At 50.0% G+C, this 18,132-nt stretch overlaps 1 protein-coding gene across 1 annotated transcript; it reads left to right on the top strand.

Annotated features, from left to right (window-relative positions):
• The first annotated feature begins 2,359 nt into the window (after window positions 1–2,359).
• On the top strand, window positions 2,360–17,868 carry Treml2 (triggering receptor expressed on myeloid cells like 2). The gene is made up of 7 exons (XM_045156133.1): window positions 2,360–2,444; window positions 4,037–4,153; window positions 6,290–6,388; window positions 9,415–9,735; window positions 15,436–15,808; window positions 17,403–17,509; window positions 17,774–17,868. The coding sequence occupies exons 1-7, from the start codon at window positions 2,360–2,362 to the stop codon at window positions 17,866–17,868; spliced, it is 1,197 nt and encodes a 398-aa protein (XP_045012068.1).
• Window positions 17,869–18,132: the final 264 nt, after the last annotated feature.

The following is an 18,132-nucleotide window of genomic DNA, read 5'->3' as shown; positions in this document are numbered from 1 at the left end:
CTTGACATGCCAATTCTCTCTCTCCCTCTCAAATAAATAAAAAACCCTAGCCAGGCAGACATGGTGGCACACCCCTTTAATCCCAGTTGTCAGGAGGCTGAGGCAGAAGGATCGCTGTGGGTTTGAGGCCAGCCTGAGACAACATAGTGAATTCCAGGTCAGCCTAGGCTAGAGCAAGACCCTACCTCAAATAAAAAAGGAAACATGAAACCCTGATCAGGGGACAAGAATGGCAGCATATGGAGGAGCAAGTAATCCTCTGCCCTAGGGATTATCCCTCTTTCTTTAAAAACTCACTACAGGGGCTAGACAGATGGCTTTAGTGGTTAAGACACTTGCCTACAAAGTCTAATGACTTGAGTTCAGTTCCCCAGTATCCATGTAAAGCCAGATGCACAAAGTGGAGTTCGTTTGCAGTGGCTGAAGGCCCTGGCACATGCAGTCTCTCTTCTTTCTATTTCTCTCTGCTTGCAAATAAATAAATAATGTTTTTAAAGAAAAAAAGTATCAAGTTTTTTTTGTTTGTTTGTTTGCTTTTCTGTTTTTGAGGTAGGATTTCACTCTAATCCAGGCTGACTTGTAATTCACTATGTAGCCTCAGAGTGGCCTCAAACTCACGGTGATCCTCCTGCCTCTGTCTCCTGAGTGCTGGGATTAAAGGCAGGCACCATCACATCTGGCTCTAAAGGACCTTCTTTTTTTTTTTTCAAGGTAGGGTCTCACTCTAGTCCAGGCTGACGTGGAACTCACTATGTAGTTTCAAGGGGGCCTCAAACTCACGGAGATCCACCTACCTCTGCCTCCCAAGTGCTGGGATTAAAGGCATGCACCACCATGCCTGGTGGATTTTTTCTTTTTTTTTTTATAAAGGATTTTTGACAAAACCAAGATAAAACATATAAACAACAAATTAAAGGGAAAAGAAAATAACAATTTTACAAAGATTTTTATTTTATTTATTTGAGAGAGAGAGAGAGTGTGTGTGTGTGAGAGAGAGAAAGAGAAAGAGAATAGGCACACCAGGGCCTCCAGCCACTTCTACCTCCAGATGAATGCACCACCTTGTGCATCTGGCTTACGTGTATCCTGGGGAATTGAACGTGGGTCCTTTGGCTTTGTAGGCAAGTGCCTTAACTGCTAAGCCATCTCTTCAGCCCTTGTTTTCTTTTTGAGGCAAAGTCTCTCTCTCTGTAGTCCAGGATGGCCTCAAACTCCTGATCCTCTTGTCCCAGCTTCCAGAACATTGGCATGCACAACTATGCTTGGCTACAAAGACTTTTATCTTTTAGTTATGGGGGAGCGGGGGCAAAGAGAGAGAGAAGGAATGGGAGCAATGGGGCCTTTAGCCACTGCAAACAAGCTCCAGACACATGCGCCCCCTTGTGTGCATGTGCGACATTGCATGCTTGCATCACTGTGCATCTAGCCTATGTGGGACCTGGAGATTTGAACAGGTGTTCTTAGGCTTCACAGGCGAGCACCTTAATGGTTAAGTCATCTCTCCAGCCCTACAAAGATTTTTAAATAAGTCCTTCCTAAACAGAATTTTAAAAATCCTAAACTGGGCGTGGTGTCACATGCCTTTAATCCCAGCACTCGGGAGGCAGAGGTAGGAGGATTGCAGTAAATTTGAGGCCACCCTGAGACTACATAGTGAATTCCAGGTCAGCCTGGGCTAGAGAGAGATCCTACCTTGAACCCCCCCTCCCGCAAAAAAAATCCTAGATCTAGACTGATTTCTTTTAAAAACTACAAAATGCTAAGATTAATACAAGTAAGAATAAATTTGAGGCAAAAATAGTGATGCACACCTGTAACCCAAGTACTGGGGGGTGGGAGGAAGCAGAGGCAGGAGGATTGCAGCAAGTTTGAGTTCAGTCTGGCCTGCAATAGAGACCTCCAGGTCAGACAGACTGACATGACTAGACTCGGTCTCAGAAAAACAAAAGAGGGGCTGGAGGGATGGCTTAGTGGTCAAGGCGTTTGTCTGAAAAGCCAAATGACCCAGGTTTAATTCCCCAGGACTCACATAAGCCAGGTGCACAAGGTGGTGCATGTGTGTGGAGTTCATTTGCAGCGGCTGGAGGCCCTGGCGTGCCCAGTCTCTCTCATTCTCTCTCTCTCTCTCTCTCTGATTGCAAATAAAATAAAATAAAATAAAATAAAATAAAATAAAATAAAATAAAATAAAATAAAATAAAATAAAATAAAATAAAATCACCAAAAGCGTAGCACGATTATATTAATATATACAAAAAACCTGAAATGTTAGATAAAGACGCACACACAGTTAAGGCTCAGATGGGTTTTCAGGTGTTACCAATCTTACACTAAACATTTATTTTATACCTAATGCAAGATGTTGCCGAAATCGCGAGAGAATCAAGGGCTGTGCGGAGCTTGTGAGGAGGCTGATGTCACGTCAGCCTCGGAGCTGGCTCCGGGTGAGGCAAGAAAATTCACTTTCGGGCCCATGGTGCACAGTCTGGGGAGATGCCTCAGCAACCCCGAGAGCTATTGAGGAGAGCCGGGGCTCCCCCCGTCAGTGCGCGGGCGGACGGTGTGCGGAATCTGCATCGGAAGGACCGGTCAGGATTTCACCATCTAAGGAAGGAAGGTGCCCCGGAGATGACAATGCTGGGCCTGCCACTTAGGAGCAGAGACAGTGACGACGCAGGTCCCCTGAAGACTGGCTTCCCTGGATCTCTGTGTCCTCATCCAGTGACCACTGAGTTCTGATGCTGGGGACTGCTTCCTCCCAGTAGCCCCACCTTGCCTCTCCCGAGCCCCTTGCTTCTGTCTGACCCGGTGAGGGTCAGCTAGGGTTGCCAGCTTTGGTCTGGATAGCCTTTTGGGGTTCCTGTGGCTATGTTATAGGAAATAATCGAGCCAGGGAGAGTAATGAGGCAAAATCCACTTCAGAGACAGGGAGAGAGCATTTATGGCAGACTTCTGCTGGAATTTTATATCTTTACAATCCTCTGTTTGAATTTTCCCGTGCTTGTAGAGGGGAGAGATTCACTGTCTAGGAGTACAGGGTTAAGGCATTCCTTTCTGCCAAGTAAGATTAACCACAGGTTGTTGTCTCCCAAGATAAGGGCCGTGACATATTGTCTCAAAGGAGTCAGGCCTGGAGTCAGTTCCTGTCTGTTTAACTTCAGCCGTAACTTGTTTAAAGGAACCTTCCTGGCTACAATTCCAGAAGAGGGACGAGCAATTTTCTGGTCTTACTGAGACTCTTAGATGTAATCATATATTTCTTTTTTTAAAAAATTATTTTATTTATTAAGCCGGGCGTGGTGGCGCACACCTTTAATCCCAGCACTCGGGAGGCAGAGGTAGGAGGGTCTCCGTGAGTTTGAGGCCACCCTGAGACTTCATAGTGAATTCCAGGTCACCCTGGGCTAGAGTGAGACCCTACCTCGAAAAACCAATATATATATATATATACATATATACATATATACATATGATTTACTTATTTGTTAGAGACATAGAGAGAGGCAGAGACAGAAGGGGTGCATCAGGGCCTCTAGCGACTGCAAACAAACCCCAGACGCATGCGCCACCTTGTGCATCTGGCTTATGTGGGTATGGGGAAATCGAACCTGGGTCCTCAGGCTTTATAGGCAAGCATCTTAACTACTAAGCTATTCCTCCATCCCTCTTTTTTTTTCAACAAAACAAAACAAACATTTTTATTTATTTATTTGCAAGCATAGAGAGATAAAGGAAAGACAGGAAGGGAGGGAGAGAGGCAGAGAGAATGAGTGGGCATGCCAGGACTTCCAGCTGCTGCAAACGAACTCCAGATGCATACACCACTGCATCTGGCTTTATGGGGGTCCTGGGGAATTGAACCCGGGTCACTAGGCTTTGCAGGCAAGTACCTTAACCACTGAACCATCTCCATAGCCGTCATATATTTCTTATAGACACATCAATTATAGTCTATCCAGACTCATGTAGGCTAGAAACACTAGTAATATGGTATTTCCTCAGTAACTGGATTTTTTCCTCTCCCTGCCTCTGGGAGTGCAGGTGTCCCCTGTTCCTCTGACTGATCTCTTGGCTGGGCCTCCCCGGGGCTCCTGGTGCTCAAAGGCCCGTGTGTGGCAGCCCTGGGTCGGCCCTGTGCTGCAGGCGCTGCTAGGTAAGTGTGCTGGCTTTGGGGGTTGGGATAGGGAGCAGTGGGGCTGGGGTCACTTCTGTCCCAGAAAAGGTAGTCAAGGAGAAGACGGCTACCTGAGTCTGCTTCAAGTTATGTAAGCAGATATGGATCCCTCCAAAATGAAGTACAAATGTACATTTTGGGGCTGGACAGATGGTTTAGCAGTTACGGTGCTTGCCTGTGAAACCTAAGGACCCAGGTTCGATTCCCCAGGACCCACGTAAGCCAAATGCACAAGGTGGCGCATGAGTCTGGAGTTCATTTACAGTGGCTAGAGGCCCTGGTGTATCCATTCTCTCTCTCTCTCTCTCTCTTTCTCTCTCTCTCTCTCAAATAAGTAAAATAAAACAAATGTGGCTTTCATTTTGCATGCATGCGTGTGGTGTGTATTTTGGGGTACACTTGCGTGTGGGCAGATGCGCGTACGTCATGTCCACACATGTGGAAGTCACAGGACATTCCTGCAGCATCTTCTAGCTCTCATGCCCATGTTTCCTTGACAGCGTTTCTCGCTGAACCCAGGGACACTCTTTCATTCAGTCAGACTGGCTGCCCAGTGAGTGATTCTCCAGTCTCTGAACCCCACAGGACTGGGGGTTACAAGAGTACATGGCTATGACCAACTATTTATGCGGATGCTGTTGGGAATTTAACGCTGGGAGAATCACACTCCAGGCTCAGGCTTGTGTAGTACACAGGTGCCCTTCTCTGCTGAGCCATCTCTCCAGCCCCCAATGTGCTTTTGTAATACAGAATATATATATATATATATATATATATATGGAGAGAGAGAGAGAGAGAGAGAGAGCCTAGAGTACAAAATGTCCTTATCATTCACTGTGCTCAAAACAGAAGTCAGAAAAGATAAAATTCCTTTGGTGCTGGGCGCAGTGGTGCACACTTTTAATCCCAACACTCGGAAGGCAGAGGTAGGAGGATCACTGTGAGTTCGAGGCCACCCTGAGACTCCGTGGTGAATTCCAGGTCAGCCTGGGCTAGAGTGAAACCCTACCTTGAAAAACCAAAAATCCAAAACAAACAACAAAACTCCTTTGGTTTTGGGATTTAGAAATCCGTGTTCAGTTGAAGACAGGCCATGCCAGCTGGGAGTTTCATGTAAGATGAAGAAAAGTGGGCCGGGCAGGCAGGGGGACACACACAGGGTCATGGCGTCCACCCAGGACCCTGTAATCCCACAGACCACATGCTACTGCGTGTCAGAGAAGGTTCCTTCTGACTCTTAGCGGCGGGGGCTAAGTGAGGGTGGAGTCTTGGGGCCAAATGCTGGGTCATTTCAAGTGGAGCTGGGAGGCTGTAGAGGCGAGATATGGCTGCGGGGAGGAAGAGGAAGGGGCCTGCCTGGGTGCTGCGGGGAGCCAGGGGCTCTGGGGGTGGGGTACTGTGAGAGGAGGTGGGGCAGGGAGAAGCTCGCTGTGGCTTTCGGAAGCCTGCCCCAGGGACTGGGAGGCTAGAGAGAGCTGGTGGGTGAGTAGAGACCCCAGGAAAAGTGAGGCAGAGACAGGGACAGAGTGTGCATTGTTAAAAAAAAAAAAAAAAAGAGGCTCTGTGTGTGTGTGTGTGTGTGTGTGTGTGTGTGTGTGTGTGTGTTAGAGAAAGAGAGGGAGGCAAATTTTCACACACTCTCCTGACACGTGAGAGTGAACTCCAACTTCATGCATTCTCTGAGCCATACTGTTGACATCTTTCCCCCCTTTAACAAAGTCAAGACTGCACACGGGTCCGAGGAGCAGCTCTTGCAGACGGCGGGCAGGAGGGCCCTGATTAGAACAGTCGAGTCAGATGGATGCCATCTTGCAGTGCATCAATGAACCCAAGGGTGCTCGCAAAAGGCCTGCTTCCTTGCGAAGGGCCCCAGACTGGGTGGAGCAGCCGCACCTGCCTGAAGCACCGAGGAAGAGGGCGGGGACCCATGGCTGCCAGCACCGCCCTCCGCGCCCTGGCCGCCCACAGGATAGGCTCTGCTGGGGGGGCAGTGGGTTCCCACACCGCCTCACTTCCCTAAATGGGCAACTGCACTTTAAGAACCCCACATCCTTTCCTGATAGACCCAGGTGGCATGTCCTGCATCAGCTTGAGCCCTAACCTTGGATTCCTCAGGTGTCCAGGTCCCTAGCTGGGCCTACGGCTGTCCCATCTGGATGGAGTCATGGATGCCTACCGTCCTGCTACTGCTGTGGCTTCAGGGATGCATCTCAGGTGAGAGAAGGTGGGGCTGGACGGGGTGACTTGGAGGTGAGGGCACGACCATCTCTTCCCGTCCCCACCGCCTCGGCCTTTTCCTCCCCCTCGTGATCAGGGTGTCCACGAAGCTTGGCTGACTTATTTAGGTCCTTACCAGAGACCTGTGAGAATGCTGTATCCTGGGATCAGGACCCGGGAGCTCAGGAGCTCGGAGTGAAGCTGGGTTTTTGCCTCAGGACAAAGAACCAGGGACACTGCCCTCTCCTCACATCGGTGGCCTTCGCCTGGCCTCTGCGGAGAAAGGCCGGTGAGCAAGGCTCTGGCAGGAGTCATTGCCTCATTGTCTCATGTCACTTTGAATTTAGTCTTTCTCGGAATGCTGATGCCACATCCGGTCGCTACGCCCTGTGCTAAAGGGAACCAATCCGCGAAGGCCTTTCCCAACTCACCCCTGCCCGCATTCCCTGCAGGGGGGCTCGCCCATTCCTGCCTTCCTATCTGCCCAAGGCAAACCTTGCCACTTCCTGCTTCGTTCTGGGCCTGGTGAGGGCTGGCAACCCTCCACTCTTTCACTCTCTGTGAGAAGGTGCCACATCAATGAACCCAGAACCCCAAGAACCTTCCCAAGGTAACCCCATCTCCACCTCTCCTCACGGGAAAAAGGTATATCAAAATCCTGGGTTGAGCCATTGTATAATTGAGTAGGGTTGGTCTATTTGGTTTTTAATGTTTTTTAATTTTCTTTATTAGAGACAGAGAAAGGGGAGTGGGGGAGGGAGAGAATGGACCTCAAGTGAACTCCAGATGCATGCGCCACCATGTGCACCTGGCTTACGTGGGACCTGGAGAATCAAACCTGGGTCCTCAGGCTTTTGCAGGCATGTGCCTTAACCACTGAGCCATCTCTCCCGCCCTGTTCTATTTGGTTTACAAAGGACTAGGTGAGAGAGAGAGAGAGAGAGAGAGAGAGCGAGCGAGCGAGTGAGCTACCTTACTGGGAGCCCCAACTGAGTGTCAGGCTGGTAGGAAACTGGGGTACATGTCTGGGGTTCTGAGCCTTAACTGCATCGTTTCCCCTTCCTCTGTTCCCCCAGTCACTCAGCTCCCTCCCCACCAGACTGAATTGTGAGAGGCACAGACCACATTTCTTTCTCACACTTTAGAATCCATTGGCTTGCTCATCGATGGGGTTCATACCAATGTCTACCATGTTTAATCTATGTTTTTTTTTTTTTGGTTTTTCGAGGTAGGGTCTCACTCTGGCCCAGGCTGACCTGGAATTAACTATGTAGTCTCAGGGTGGCCTCAAAGTCACGGTGATCCTCCTACCTCTGCCTCCGGAGTTCTGGGATTAAAGGCGTGCACCACCACGCCGGGCCTAATCTATGGGTTTATTTATTTTTTTTTATGCCGTTAGGATATTTTAAAATTAAGCACTACCTAGAATGCTAGTTAAAAGGTGTTGAGGGAAGTGGATGAAAGGCTCTTTGCTTGCAAAGCCTGCAGGCCTGGGTTCAATTCCCCCATGACCACCTAAAGCCAGATGCACAAAGTGGCACATGTGCCTGGAGTTTGTTTGCAGTGGCAAGAGGCCCTGGCGTGCCCAATCTCTCTCTCGTCTTGCAGATAAATAAAATACAGAAAAGGTTTAGAAGGGACCTGAAGGTGTGGCTCAGTGGTAAAGACATACTTGAGGCATTGGGTTTGATCCCTGATACCACAAACCAAACAAGAGGGAAGCCTGGGGATCCATTTCAGTTGCTACAGCACCTTCCTAGCATGTCCAAAGCCCTGGGTTCGATCCCCAACTCTGTATAAACCTGGTGTCTGTAATCCCTGCACTTGGGAGATGGGGCAGGAGGATCATGAATTCAGAGTCATTCTCAGCTACATGGAGAGTTTGAGCCTGGGCTATAGAAAACTCTGTCTCAAAAACAAAACAAAACAAGGTGGAGAGAAAGGGAGGAATGGAGAGCCAGAAAAAAAAAAATAGCAGTTTTTCAAATATTGGACTTTCTTGTCTACCTAAGTAGTTTGTGCTCTGAAATTCTAGAACTTGATGACCTCTGTTTATGTCTGTGTAACTGTCTCACTGAGGACAAGACTTGAGTCCCACAAAACTAAGTATCCTGGGCTGGAGGATGGCTTAGTGGTTAAGGCGTTTGCTATAAGGCCAAAGGATCCAGGTTCTATTCCCCAGGACCCATGTTAGCCAGATGCACAAAGGGGCGCATGCATCTGGAGTTCATTTGCAGTAGCTGGAGGCCCTGGCATGCCCATTCTCTCACTCTCTCTCCCACTTTCTCTGTCAAATAAATAAAAATAAAAATATTTAAAAGAAAACAAACAGTAGAGTGTGGTGGCACATGTCTTTAAGCCCAGCACTCGGGAGGCAGAGGTAGGTGAATGGCCATGAGTTCGAGGCCACCCTGAGACTACAGAGTGAATTCCAGGTCAGCTTGGGCTAGAGTGAGACCCTACTCAAAAAACCAACAAAACAACAACAACAACAAAAAAAAAAAACTAGGCATCCCCGAAGACTAGAAGATACCTTGAGGAAAGGGACCCTGTATGACGGGCCTTGGGGTGCCAGGGAAATACTTCCTCCATTGGACTGGAGATTTCCTGAGGAATCTGTAAGGCCTCCTCCGTCACACTGGCAGTGAGCTGTTGGCGGGGCCTGGGGACTCTTCCCATCAGACTCCGAGCTCCCTGAGGGAAGGGCTCCTCATCCACCTTCTGCCCTCTCCCCTCAGCCTTCCACTTTCAAGACATCTTCTTTTAAAAAATATTTTTATTTTTATTTATTTATTTAGGAGAAAGAGGCACACACACACACACACACAGAGAATGGGTGCTCCAGGGCTTCTAGCCGCTACGAGCAAGCTCCAGACGCATGTGTCATTGTGTGCATCTGGCTGGCTTGGGTCCTGGGCAACAGAGCCTGGGTCTCTGGGCTTTGCAGGCGAGGGCCGTCGCTGCTAAGACGCCTTCTTCTTTCCTCTCCCCGGACCTGGCTCAGCAAACCCCTGTCTCCGCAGGTCCCTCCGTGGAGAGCGTGTACAGGAAGGTCAGGCAGCGGGAAGGGGACACGCTGTCCGTGCAGTGCTCCTACAAGGGCCGCAGAAGCCGCCTGGACGGCAAGGTTTGGTGCAAGGTCAGGAGGAGGAAGTGCGAGCCCGGCTTCGTGCGGAGCTGGGTGAAGGGCCCCCGCTACTTGCTGCGCGATGACGTCCAGGCCAAAGTGGTGCACATCACCATGGAGGCCCTCACGCGCCAGGACTCGGGCAAATACTGGTGCATGCGCAACACCTCTGGGTCCCTCCACCCCATGATGGGCTTCATGCTGGACGTGTCCCCAGGTGAGTGGGCCTGCGGGGCTCCGTGATGGGGGTGGGGCCTGTCCTCTCTACTTTGCCACCAACAAACACTGGATAGGCTAGCAATGATTTTCCACTACACACAGCTTCCTGGGCCCTTATACAGAGGAGGAGAAAGAGCTCTCAGAAGCTTCCCCATCCCCAGTAGGGTCTCCCTGTAGCCCAGGCTGACTAGGTCGTCTCAGGCTGGCCTCGAACTCACAGCGATCCTCCTACCTCAGCCTTCCGAGTTCTAGCATCAAAGTCTTGGGCTCCCATGCCTGGCCTCGAACAAGCTTTATTTGGCATCTGATCTTGCTCTGTGGAAGAGGTGAGATTTGAACTCAGGAACTTGGCTTGGTTTTACTCAATCATCTATGGAATGAATTTACATATGGCTCTTAGGGTGTGACGGGCACTGTTCTAGGCTTTGGGAACAGTGACGAGTCCTGTCCCATGGGAGGTGCCAGACACATCATCGTGACAAATCCTTGCAGACAACAGTAAGTGTTCTTAGAAAACAGTGGATGGGCGTGGTGGCACACGCCTTTAATCCCAGCACTCGGGAGGCAGAGGTAGGAGGAACACCGTGAGTTCGAGGCCAGCCTGAGACTACCTAGTGAATTCCAGGTCCGCCTGGGCTAGAGACCCTACCTCGTAAAGCAAAGCAAAACAAAACAAAACAAAAAACCAAAGAAAAGAAAACAGTGATGACTAGAAAGTAATGCAGGGACACGGGACAGCTCCTGACATACTGACCATCCTAGGGCACAAATGATGAGTTCTCTGACCTGTGATGGGCAGGGCATCTGTGGGGAGAGTTGCATCCGTGAAAGGCCTGAGGGGAGAAGGAGAAAGGTCGGCACAGGAAGGCCTGTGTGGCTGGGCCATGTTGAGTGTGGGGCCGATGGATCGGGAGAACCAGGAAGGGTGATGATACACTTCATAGTTGGTACTTGCTTTTATTCAGGCTCCAAGTTTATGAGTTAGGCAGCCCTGAATTCCGTGGATGGAGTTGGGGATTTTTTTTTTTTTTTTAAGGCAAGGCAACAGACTAGTTTTTTTTTGTTGTTTGTTTTTTAATGCCAGAGAGTTCACGTGTGCGAGAGAGAATTGGCACGTCAGGACCTGCAGCCACTGTAATTGAGCTCCGATGTGTGCGCCACCTTGCGTGCATGTGCGACCTTACATGCTTATGACACTTTGTGCGTCTGGCTAACGTGGGATCTGGAGAGTTGAACCTGGGTCCTTAGGCTTTGCAGGGAGGTACCTTAACTGCTAAGCCATCTCTCCAGCCCTAGGGATTTTTTTCTTTTTTTCTGTTCAGTTCTTTTTTTGCTGTTGTTTTTGGTAAGGTCTCACTCTAGTCCAGGCTGACCTGGAATTCACTATGGACTCTCAGGGTGGCCACGAACTCACTCCTCCTACCTCTGCCTCCCAAGTGCTGGGATTAAAGGCATGCACCACCATGGTTTTTTTTTGTTGTTGTTGTTCTTTGGTTTCTTTCCTTTTTTTAAAAAAAATGTATAATTATTTTTTTCATTTGTTTATGAGAGAAAGAGAGAGAGAGAATTGACATGTCAGGACCTCAGCCACTACAGTGGAACTCCAGAGGCTTGCACCACCCAGTGGGCACGTGTGACCTTGTGCTTGCCTCACCTTTGTGTATCTGGCTTGTGTGGGATCTGGGGAGGAGCATGGGTCCTTGGGCTTTGCAGGCAAGCACCTTAACTGCTAAGCCATCTCTCCAGCCCTATTTATTTATTTCAGAGGTAGAAACAGAAGCAGACAGAGAGAAAGAGAGAGAACGACACACCTGGGCTTCTAGCCACTAAAAACAAACTCCAGACACACGCGCCACATTGTGCATCTGGCCTATGGGGGAAGAAATAAAACCTGGGTCCTTAGGCTTTGCAGGCAAGTGCCTTAACTGCTAAACCATCTCTCCAGCCCCGTTATTTGGTTTTGCTTTTGCGTATATGTGTGTAATGTGGTGTATGCATTTGTATATGCCCACGTGGAGTGCCATGTATTCACATGTGGTGACCAGAGGGGAAGGTCAGGTGTCCCGCTCCATTGTTTGAAATGGAGTCTCTTGCTGATCCTGGAGCTTGCTTTTGTTTTCTTTTTCATGAGCTCAGGTGATTCTAGTCTCTGCTCCCCTACAGGACTGGGGTTGCAGACACACATAGCCAAGCCCAGATGTTTCTGTGGGTCCTGGGGATCAAACGCAAGCTGTCTTTCTCTGGCCTCTGACTTGTGCTAAAAGGGCTCTTAACCCTTAAGCCGCCTCTCCAGCCCACTACCCTGGTGTTGAGTTCTATTCTAAGCACAATATAAAGCTACTGGGGAGGCCACAGAGGTACACTGTCTCTTGCTTTTTATTTCTTTATTTCTTTGACAGAAATAGGGGGAGAGAGAGAATGGGCGTGCCAGGGCCTCCAACCACTGCAAATGAACTCCAGATGCATGCGCCCCCTTGTGCATCTGGCTAGCATGGGTCCTGGGGAATCGAACCTAGATTCTTTGGCTTTGCCTTAACCGCTAAGCCATCCTTCCAGCCCACGTCTTGCTTTTTTTTTTTTTTTTTTGGTTTTTTGAGGTAGGGTCTCACTCTGGCCCAGGCTAACCTGGAATTAACTGTGTAGTCTCAGGTGGCTTTGAACTCAACACGATCCTCCTACCTCTGCCTCCTGAGTGCTGGGATTAAAGGCGTGCGCCACCATGCCCAGCTCTCATGTCTTGCTTTTAATGTAACACTGATTGCTTATGGAAGCTGCAGTAGAGATAGTAAGACTACAGTGTGTGTCTGGCTTGTGGGATGTGGGCAATATGTGGGCTTATGGGTGTTATACCCAGTCCCCCATGCCAGTGTTTGGCACACTCTCTTGTTGCTATTGTCCACCTTATGTGGACCAGGGGGTGATGTCTACCCTCTGCTTATGCCATTGCTTTCCCCTGCCATTGTGAAGCTTCCCCTCGAGCCTGTAAGCCAAAATAAACCTCTTTTTCCCACAAGCCGCTCTTGGTTGAGTGATTTCTACCAGCAATGCGAACCGGACTGCAACAGTAAAGTGGTACCAGGAGTGGGGTTGCTGCTAGACACCTGACTTTGTGGCTTTGGCCTTTTGGATCTGATTTTCAAGAGGAATGTGGAAGGATTTGAAACCTTGGCCTAAGAGATGCCTTGCAGTGCTGTAAGTACAGCTTGATGGACTATTCTGGTCAGAGTTGAAAGACCTGAATGCAGTAAGAACTATGGACTGTGAGGTTTGGCTTATGAGGGTGAGAAAGAGCTTTGCTTGGACTGGGCTAGCAGTTTGTGTAAAAAGCTTGCTGTTATGTCCATGTCCTGAGATGTTATGCAGGGTTGCTTTGGACTGGTGTGAGCAGAGGGATATGGCGCAGAATGAAAAATCTTTGGGTGAACTGCTGCCCATTCAGCTGCGATTGAGAGATTGCAACCTTTGAGACTGGGCCAGCTGACCTGCATCGGGGCAACAGGAAGAATGTAGACTCTTTTGAAAGGGCCTGATTGCTCAAGGAGTGTCCTGTTCTTCAAAGTCTGCTTTATTCCTCCCTCCCATGAATTAACAAATTTGCACCCTACCTGGTATTATGGAGTATAAGAAATGCAGGAAAGAGAGGGTCATTGAGTTTGTAACACATCTTGTGTTCTGGAAATGGCCATGGGCAGTGTGAAGCAGGTTTGCTGGATGCCTGCATGGAGACCCTATGGGGCCATGATGAGGAACACTGGGTTGCAGTGGAGACCCAGTGGAGATGCCAGGATCACGAGATGGCTGCTAAGGAAAGCTGCTGGCCCTGATGAAGTTTTCCAGAACTGTGAGTAACCTAGCTGGAGGGGCGGAATTGGAATGCCAGAGACTTGTTGCTGGTTAGAATTATCAGATGTGGAGATTTGTCACTGCCTAGTTGTTGGACTTAGAGTTACAGTTTGATGTTTGCCCTGATTGTTTTAAATCTTGTATTGGGTGAATGTTTCTTTGTTATGCCCAATGCCATCTTCTGCAATGTGAATGCTTATTCTGAACCATATGGGGTTTTTTGAGGTTATTTTTTAGTATTATGGCTCAGTTGAAAGATCTTAGACTATGGGGATGTATGAACATTATTGGGATAAAAACTATGGGGACTTTTCAAGTTGGATGAATGCATTGTATTTTACATCATGTATGGTTTTCAGTTTATGGGGGCCAGAGGTGGATTGTGATAGTTTGATTCAGCGGTCCCCCATAAACTTAGTTGTTCTGAATGCTAGGTTCCCAGATGATAGAGATTTGGCAATTAACACCTCCTAGAGGCAGTGTATTTTTGGGGGTGGGCTTATGGGTGTTATAGCCAGTGTCCCCTTGCCAGTGTTTGGCTCACTTTCCTGTTGCTATTGTCCACCTTATGTTGGCCAGGGGGTGATGTCCACCCTCTGCTCATGCCATCATTTTCCCCTGCCATCAGGGAGCTTTCCCTCATGCCTGTATGCCAAAACAAACCTTTTTTCCCCCACAAGCTGTCTTGGTCAGGTGATTTCTACCAGCAATGAGAACCTAACTGCAACAGTGGAGTGAGGGGAAGCTCCACAATGGCAGGGGAAAATGATGGCATGAACAGAGGGTGGACATCACCCCCTCTGGCCCATATAAGGTAGACAACAGGAACAGGAGAGTGTGCCAAACACTGGCAAGGGGAGACTGGCCATAACATCCACAAGCCCGCCCTCAACCACACACTGCCTCCAGAAGACCCCAGTTTCCAATTGCCATCTGCTGGGGAGTCCAGCACTCAGAACACCTAGGTTTATGCGGTACCCCTGAATCAAACCACCACAGCATGTAACCCGAACGCTTCGCAGCTTGCTCTGGATTTGGGGGTCTGTGATGCCACCCTATTCTCAGCTGTGTACTCAGGCTTCCACCTGTGAGGGTGTCTAGAACAGTCTTCACGCTACATTATATTCTAGAACTCTCTCCGATGCTCAGGAAGGAGGAGAGCTGGGGAGTTGACTGGAGAGATAGAGTGGGTTGAGGCTATCCTTGGAGCAGCTGGTCTGACAGGTGCCTAAGGCCTGTAAAGATGTCTCCCTTTTTTTTTTAAAGTAATATTTTATTTGTTTGATTTCTTTGTCTTTTAAAAAATATTTATATTTATTTATTTGAGAGAGAGAGAGAGAGAGAGAGAGAATGAACATGCTAGCACCTCTAGCCACTACAAACAAACTCCAGGTGCACACACCACCTTGGCTTCTGTGGATACTGGGGAATTGAACCTGGGTTCTTAGGCTTCACAGGCAAGCACCTTGACTGCTAAGCCATCTCTCCAGCCCGCATTTTTTTTTTTTTGATGCCTCCCTTTTTTTTTTTTTTTTTTTGCTTTTTCGAGGTAGGGTCTCACTCTGGTCCAGGCTGACCTGGAATTAACTCTGTAGTCTCAGGGTGGCCTTGAACTCACGGCGATCCTCCTACCTCTGCCTCCCGTGATGCCTCCCTTTTTAACTGTGTCTCATCGCCTCCTTCCTAATGTTACATTCTAAGCAGGCACACAACTGGCCCCTCAGAAGTCCAGGCCCATGGACCCCCAAGGACGGGTTCTCCTCAGCCTCCAGACAGCTGTTGGGGCCAGTACGCTGAGCCCCGTGCCTCTTGGCCTCTAGCTCAGCCTAATGATTCTTCCTCTCTGGTCCCTCAGCCCCCGCAACGGAGAGAACCCTTCCTCTCACACATCTAGCCAACACCCTCAAGAGTGGAATTGTCACAACGGGCCAAGTCCCGATCTCAGACCTTGCTGCCCCTTTCACCTCTGTTGTGACTGTGTTCACATCTGGACCCCTCACCTTGGCCTCAGGGACCACGAGGCCAACGTCTGTGACTGACCTCAGCTTCACTGGTACCAGCACTGCCGCTACGGAACCCAGGAGGACCACGGGGCTCCAGCCAGTGACCGTGTCTCCCAGCGATGCCCGGGCCTTCTCTGCTGGTCCTTCAATCACCTCCGCCACGTCCGGGCACCTGAGCAGGAGCTTCTCCACCACGGGGACGTGCCACCAGTTAACCTCCATCAGGTACCAGTTGTGTGACAGTTGAGTTGGTATCACTTCAGTTCTTTTGCCCTGACAGACCTCAAGAAGCAACTATTTTATAAATATTTTATTTATTTATTTGAGAGAGGCAGATAGAGAGAATGGGCATGCCAGGGCTCCCAGCCACTGCAAATGAACTCCAGACGCATGCGCCACCTTGTGCATCTGGCTTACGTGGGCACTGGGGAATCGAACCTGGGTCCTTAGGCTTTGCAGGCAAGTGCCTTAACCACTAAGCCGCCTCTCCAAGCCCCAGGAGGCAATGTTTGCATGTGAACTTCTCCATTCGCTCCTCAGAACTTCTGTGCTGCTTTTCTGCTGAGTGGGGCGTGGGAGGCTGGAAGAGACATAGCGTGAGGCTCTGGGGAGGAGGGCCAGGGCCGAGGACGGAGAGAAGAGAGAAAGGACGGGGCAAGGGAGTGGGAAGTGGGAACTCTGGACACTTTATTTTGGGGTCCTTCAGAGTCTGAGACAGGGGCTGAAATTTTACCTGTAGCCCTGGGAAGAGGGTGGGGAACATGAGAAATGAAGCCGGCTGGAAAACAGGGCTTCAGCCAGGCTCTGCTGTGCTCACCACGCTTTCATCGCTGTGGGCAAGTGGCTCCAGTATCAGATGCCTGCTGAAGGGGGCGGGTGCTGGGGCGGTGATATGTCAACTCTTGTTCTTTTGATTTTTTTTAAATTTTTTTTTGGCTTTTTTTTTAAAAATTATTTATTTATTTATTTGAGAGCTACAGACACAGAGAGAAAGACAGATAGAGGGAGAGAGAGAGAATGGGCGCGCCAGGACTTCCAGCCTCTGCAATGAACTCCAGAGGCATGCGCCACCTTGTGCATCTGGTTTATGTGGTCCTGGGGAATCAAACCGAGGTCCTTTGGCTTTGTAGGCAAGTGCCTTAACCGCTAAGCCATCTCTCCAGCCCTGAAAGCTTTATTTTTTATTTTTTAAATTTTTATTTATTTATTTGAGAGTGACAGACAGAGAGAGAAAGACAGATAGAGGGAGAGAGAAAATGGGCGTGCCAGGGCTTCCAGCCTCTGCAAACGAACTCCAGACGCGTGCGCCCCCTTGTGCATCTGGCTAACGTGGGACCTGGGGAACCGAGCCTCGAACCAGGGTCCTTAGGCTTCACAGGCAAGCTGAGGTAGGGTCTCTCTCTAGCCCAGGCTGACCTGGAATTCACTATGTAGTCTCAAGGTGGCCTGAACTCATGGCGATCCTCCTACCTCTGCCTCCCAGGATTAAAGGTGTGTGCCACCACGCCCGGCACTGACTCTGGTTCTGCCATTGGCGGCAGAAAGGGCTCTGGCGATGAGAGAAAGTGCTCAGGAGGGGCAGGAACAAGTGGCACGGTCATGAGGGGGCTCATGCAAATCCTGCCACAGAGGACAAAGTCACTTAGTCACCGTGAAGTTCAGAGCCCTGCTGGCTTGGGTCCCGAATGGGCATCTTGTAGCATCCATATTCTCACCAGTGAAGGGATGTCCCCACCTGGCCCCCGCCTGGTCCAGCCCCTCGCCGTCCCAGAGGAAGCCCGGAGCTCACGTTTCCCCCCGCTCTGTCCTGTCTCCCCAGGTCCCAGGAACCTTACCTCAGTGGGCTCGTGGTGGTGCTGACGCTCCTCCCAGGACCCATGGTGTTGGTGGTGGCCTATAGGTTTTGGAAGAAGAGACATATGGGAAGTGAGTAGAACCCACCCCCCTGCCTCCCAGGGCTAAGTGCCTGGTTCCCGCTCTGAGATGGCACCACTGAACCCCAAACGGGCCGCTGGTCCCTGGTCCCGTATCCAGTCAGGAGGACCTGAAGGGACACGCTGAGGATGGGGGTGGCCAGGCAGCGCAGACACTCCTTAAGGGGATACAGGAGCGATTTGGGGGCCACCCAATGGCATCGGGGCACCACGAGCGAGGCGCAGTCCTTTCTTCACCGATCTCTGTTCGCTGCAGGCTACAGTGTGGACAGCGATTCCGCCAAGCCATGGACGTACCCACTGGAAGGGCCCGAGCTCCCGTGGCAGCCTGCTTGGTTTAAGACCACGTAACGGACTGGGAAGCTTCTTCCAGGGGGACCCAGGTGGGCAGAAGAGGAGTGAACTCGGGGGACTGAGTTCAGTGGTGCCCCTCTTCTCAGCCATGTCCACCATTTCCTCAGTTTCCCTCAGCTCCCTTCAAGCTTCCCCCATGTGCTTGGGGATAAGAGCTGGGGCTCATGAGCCCCTTAGGCAGCCCATGTCCCCAGGCTCTGCCCTGGAAGAGAAGGGACACGGTTACTAAGACCTGGAGCCAGCCAGGGGTCAGTAGGAGGA

This window comes from Jaculus jaculus, chromosome 8 (genome assembly GCF_020740685.1).
Source record: "Jaculus jaculus isolate mJacJac1 chromosome 8, mJacJac1.mat.Y.cur, whole genome shotgun sequence".
Classification (NCBI taxonomy): Eukaryota; Metazoa; Chordata; class Mammalia; order Rodentia; family Dipodidae; genus Jaculus; species Jaculus jaculus.
The sequence above is the reverse complement of the archived record's forward strand: the minus strand, read 5'-3'. Positions and strand labels throughout refer to the sequence as shown.

What these genes read in the sequence shown, in the direction of transcription:
- Treml2 (XM_045156133.1), top strand. Translation starts at nt 2,360, where the DNA reads ATGTTGCCGAAATCGCGAGAGAATCAAGGGCTGTGCGGAGCTTGTGAG. An exon ending in GCTTCAGGGATGCATCTCAG is followed by an intron (nt 6,389 to 9,414) that starts GTGAGAGAAGGT and finishes CTGTCTCCGCAG; the next exon opens with GTCCCTCCGTGGAGAGCGTG. An exon ending in CACCAGTTAACCTCCATCAG is followed by an intron (nt 15,809 to 17,402) that starts GTACCAGTTGTG and finishes CTGTCTCCCCAG; the next exon opens with GTCCCAGGAACCTTACCTCA.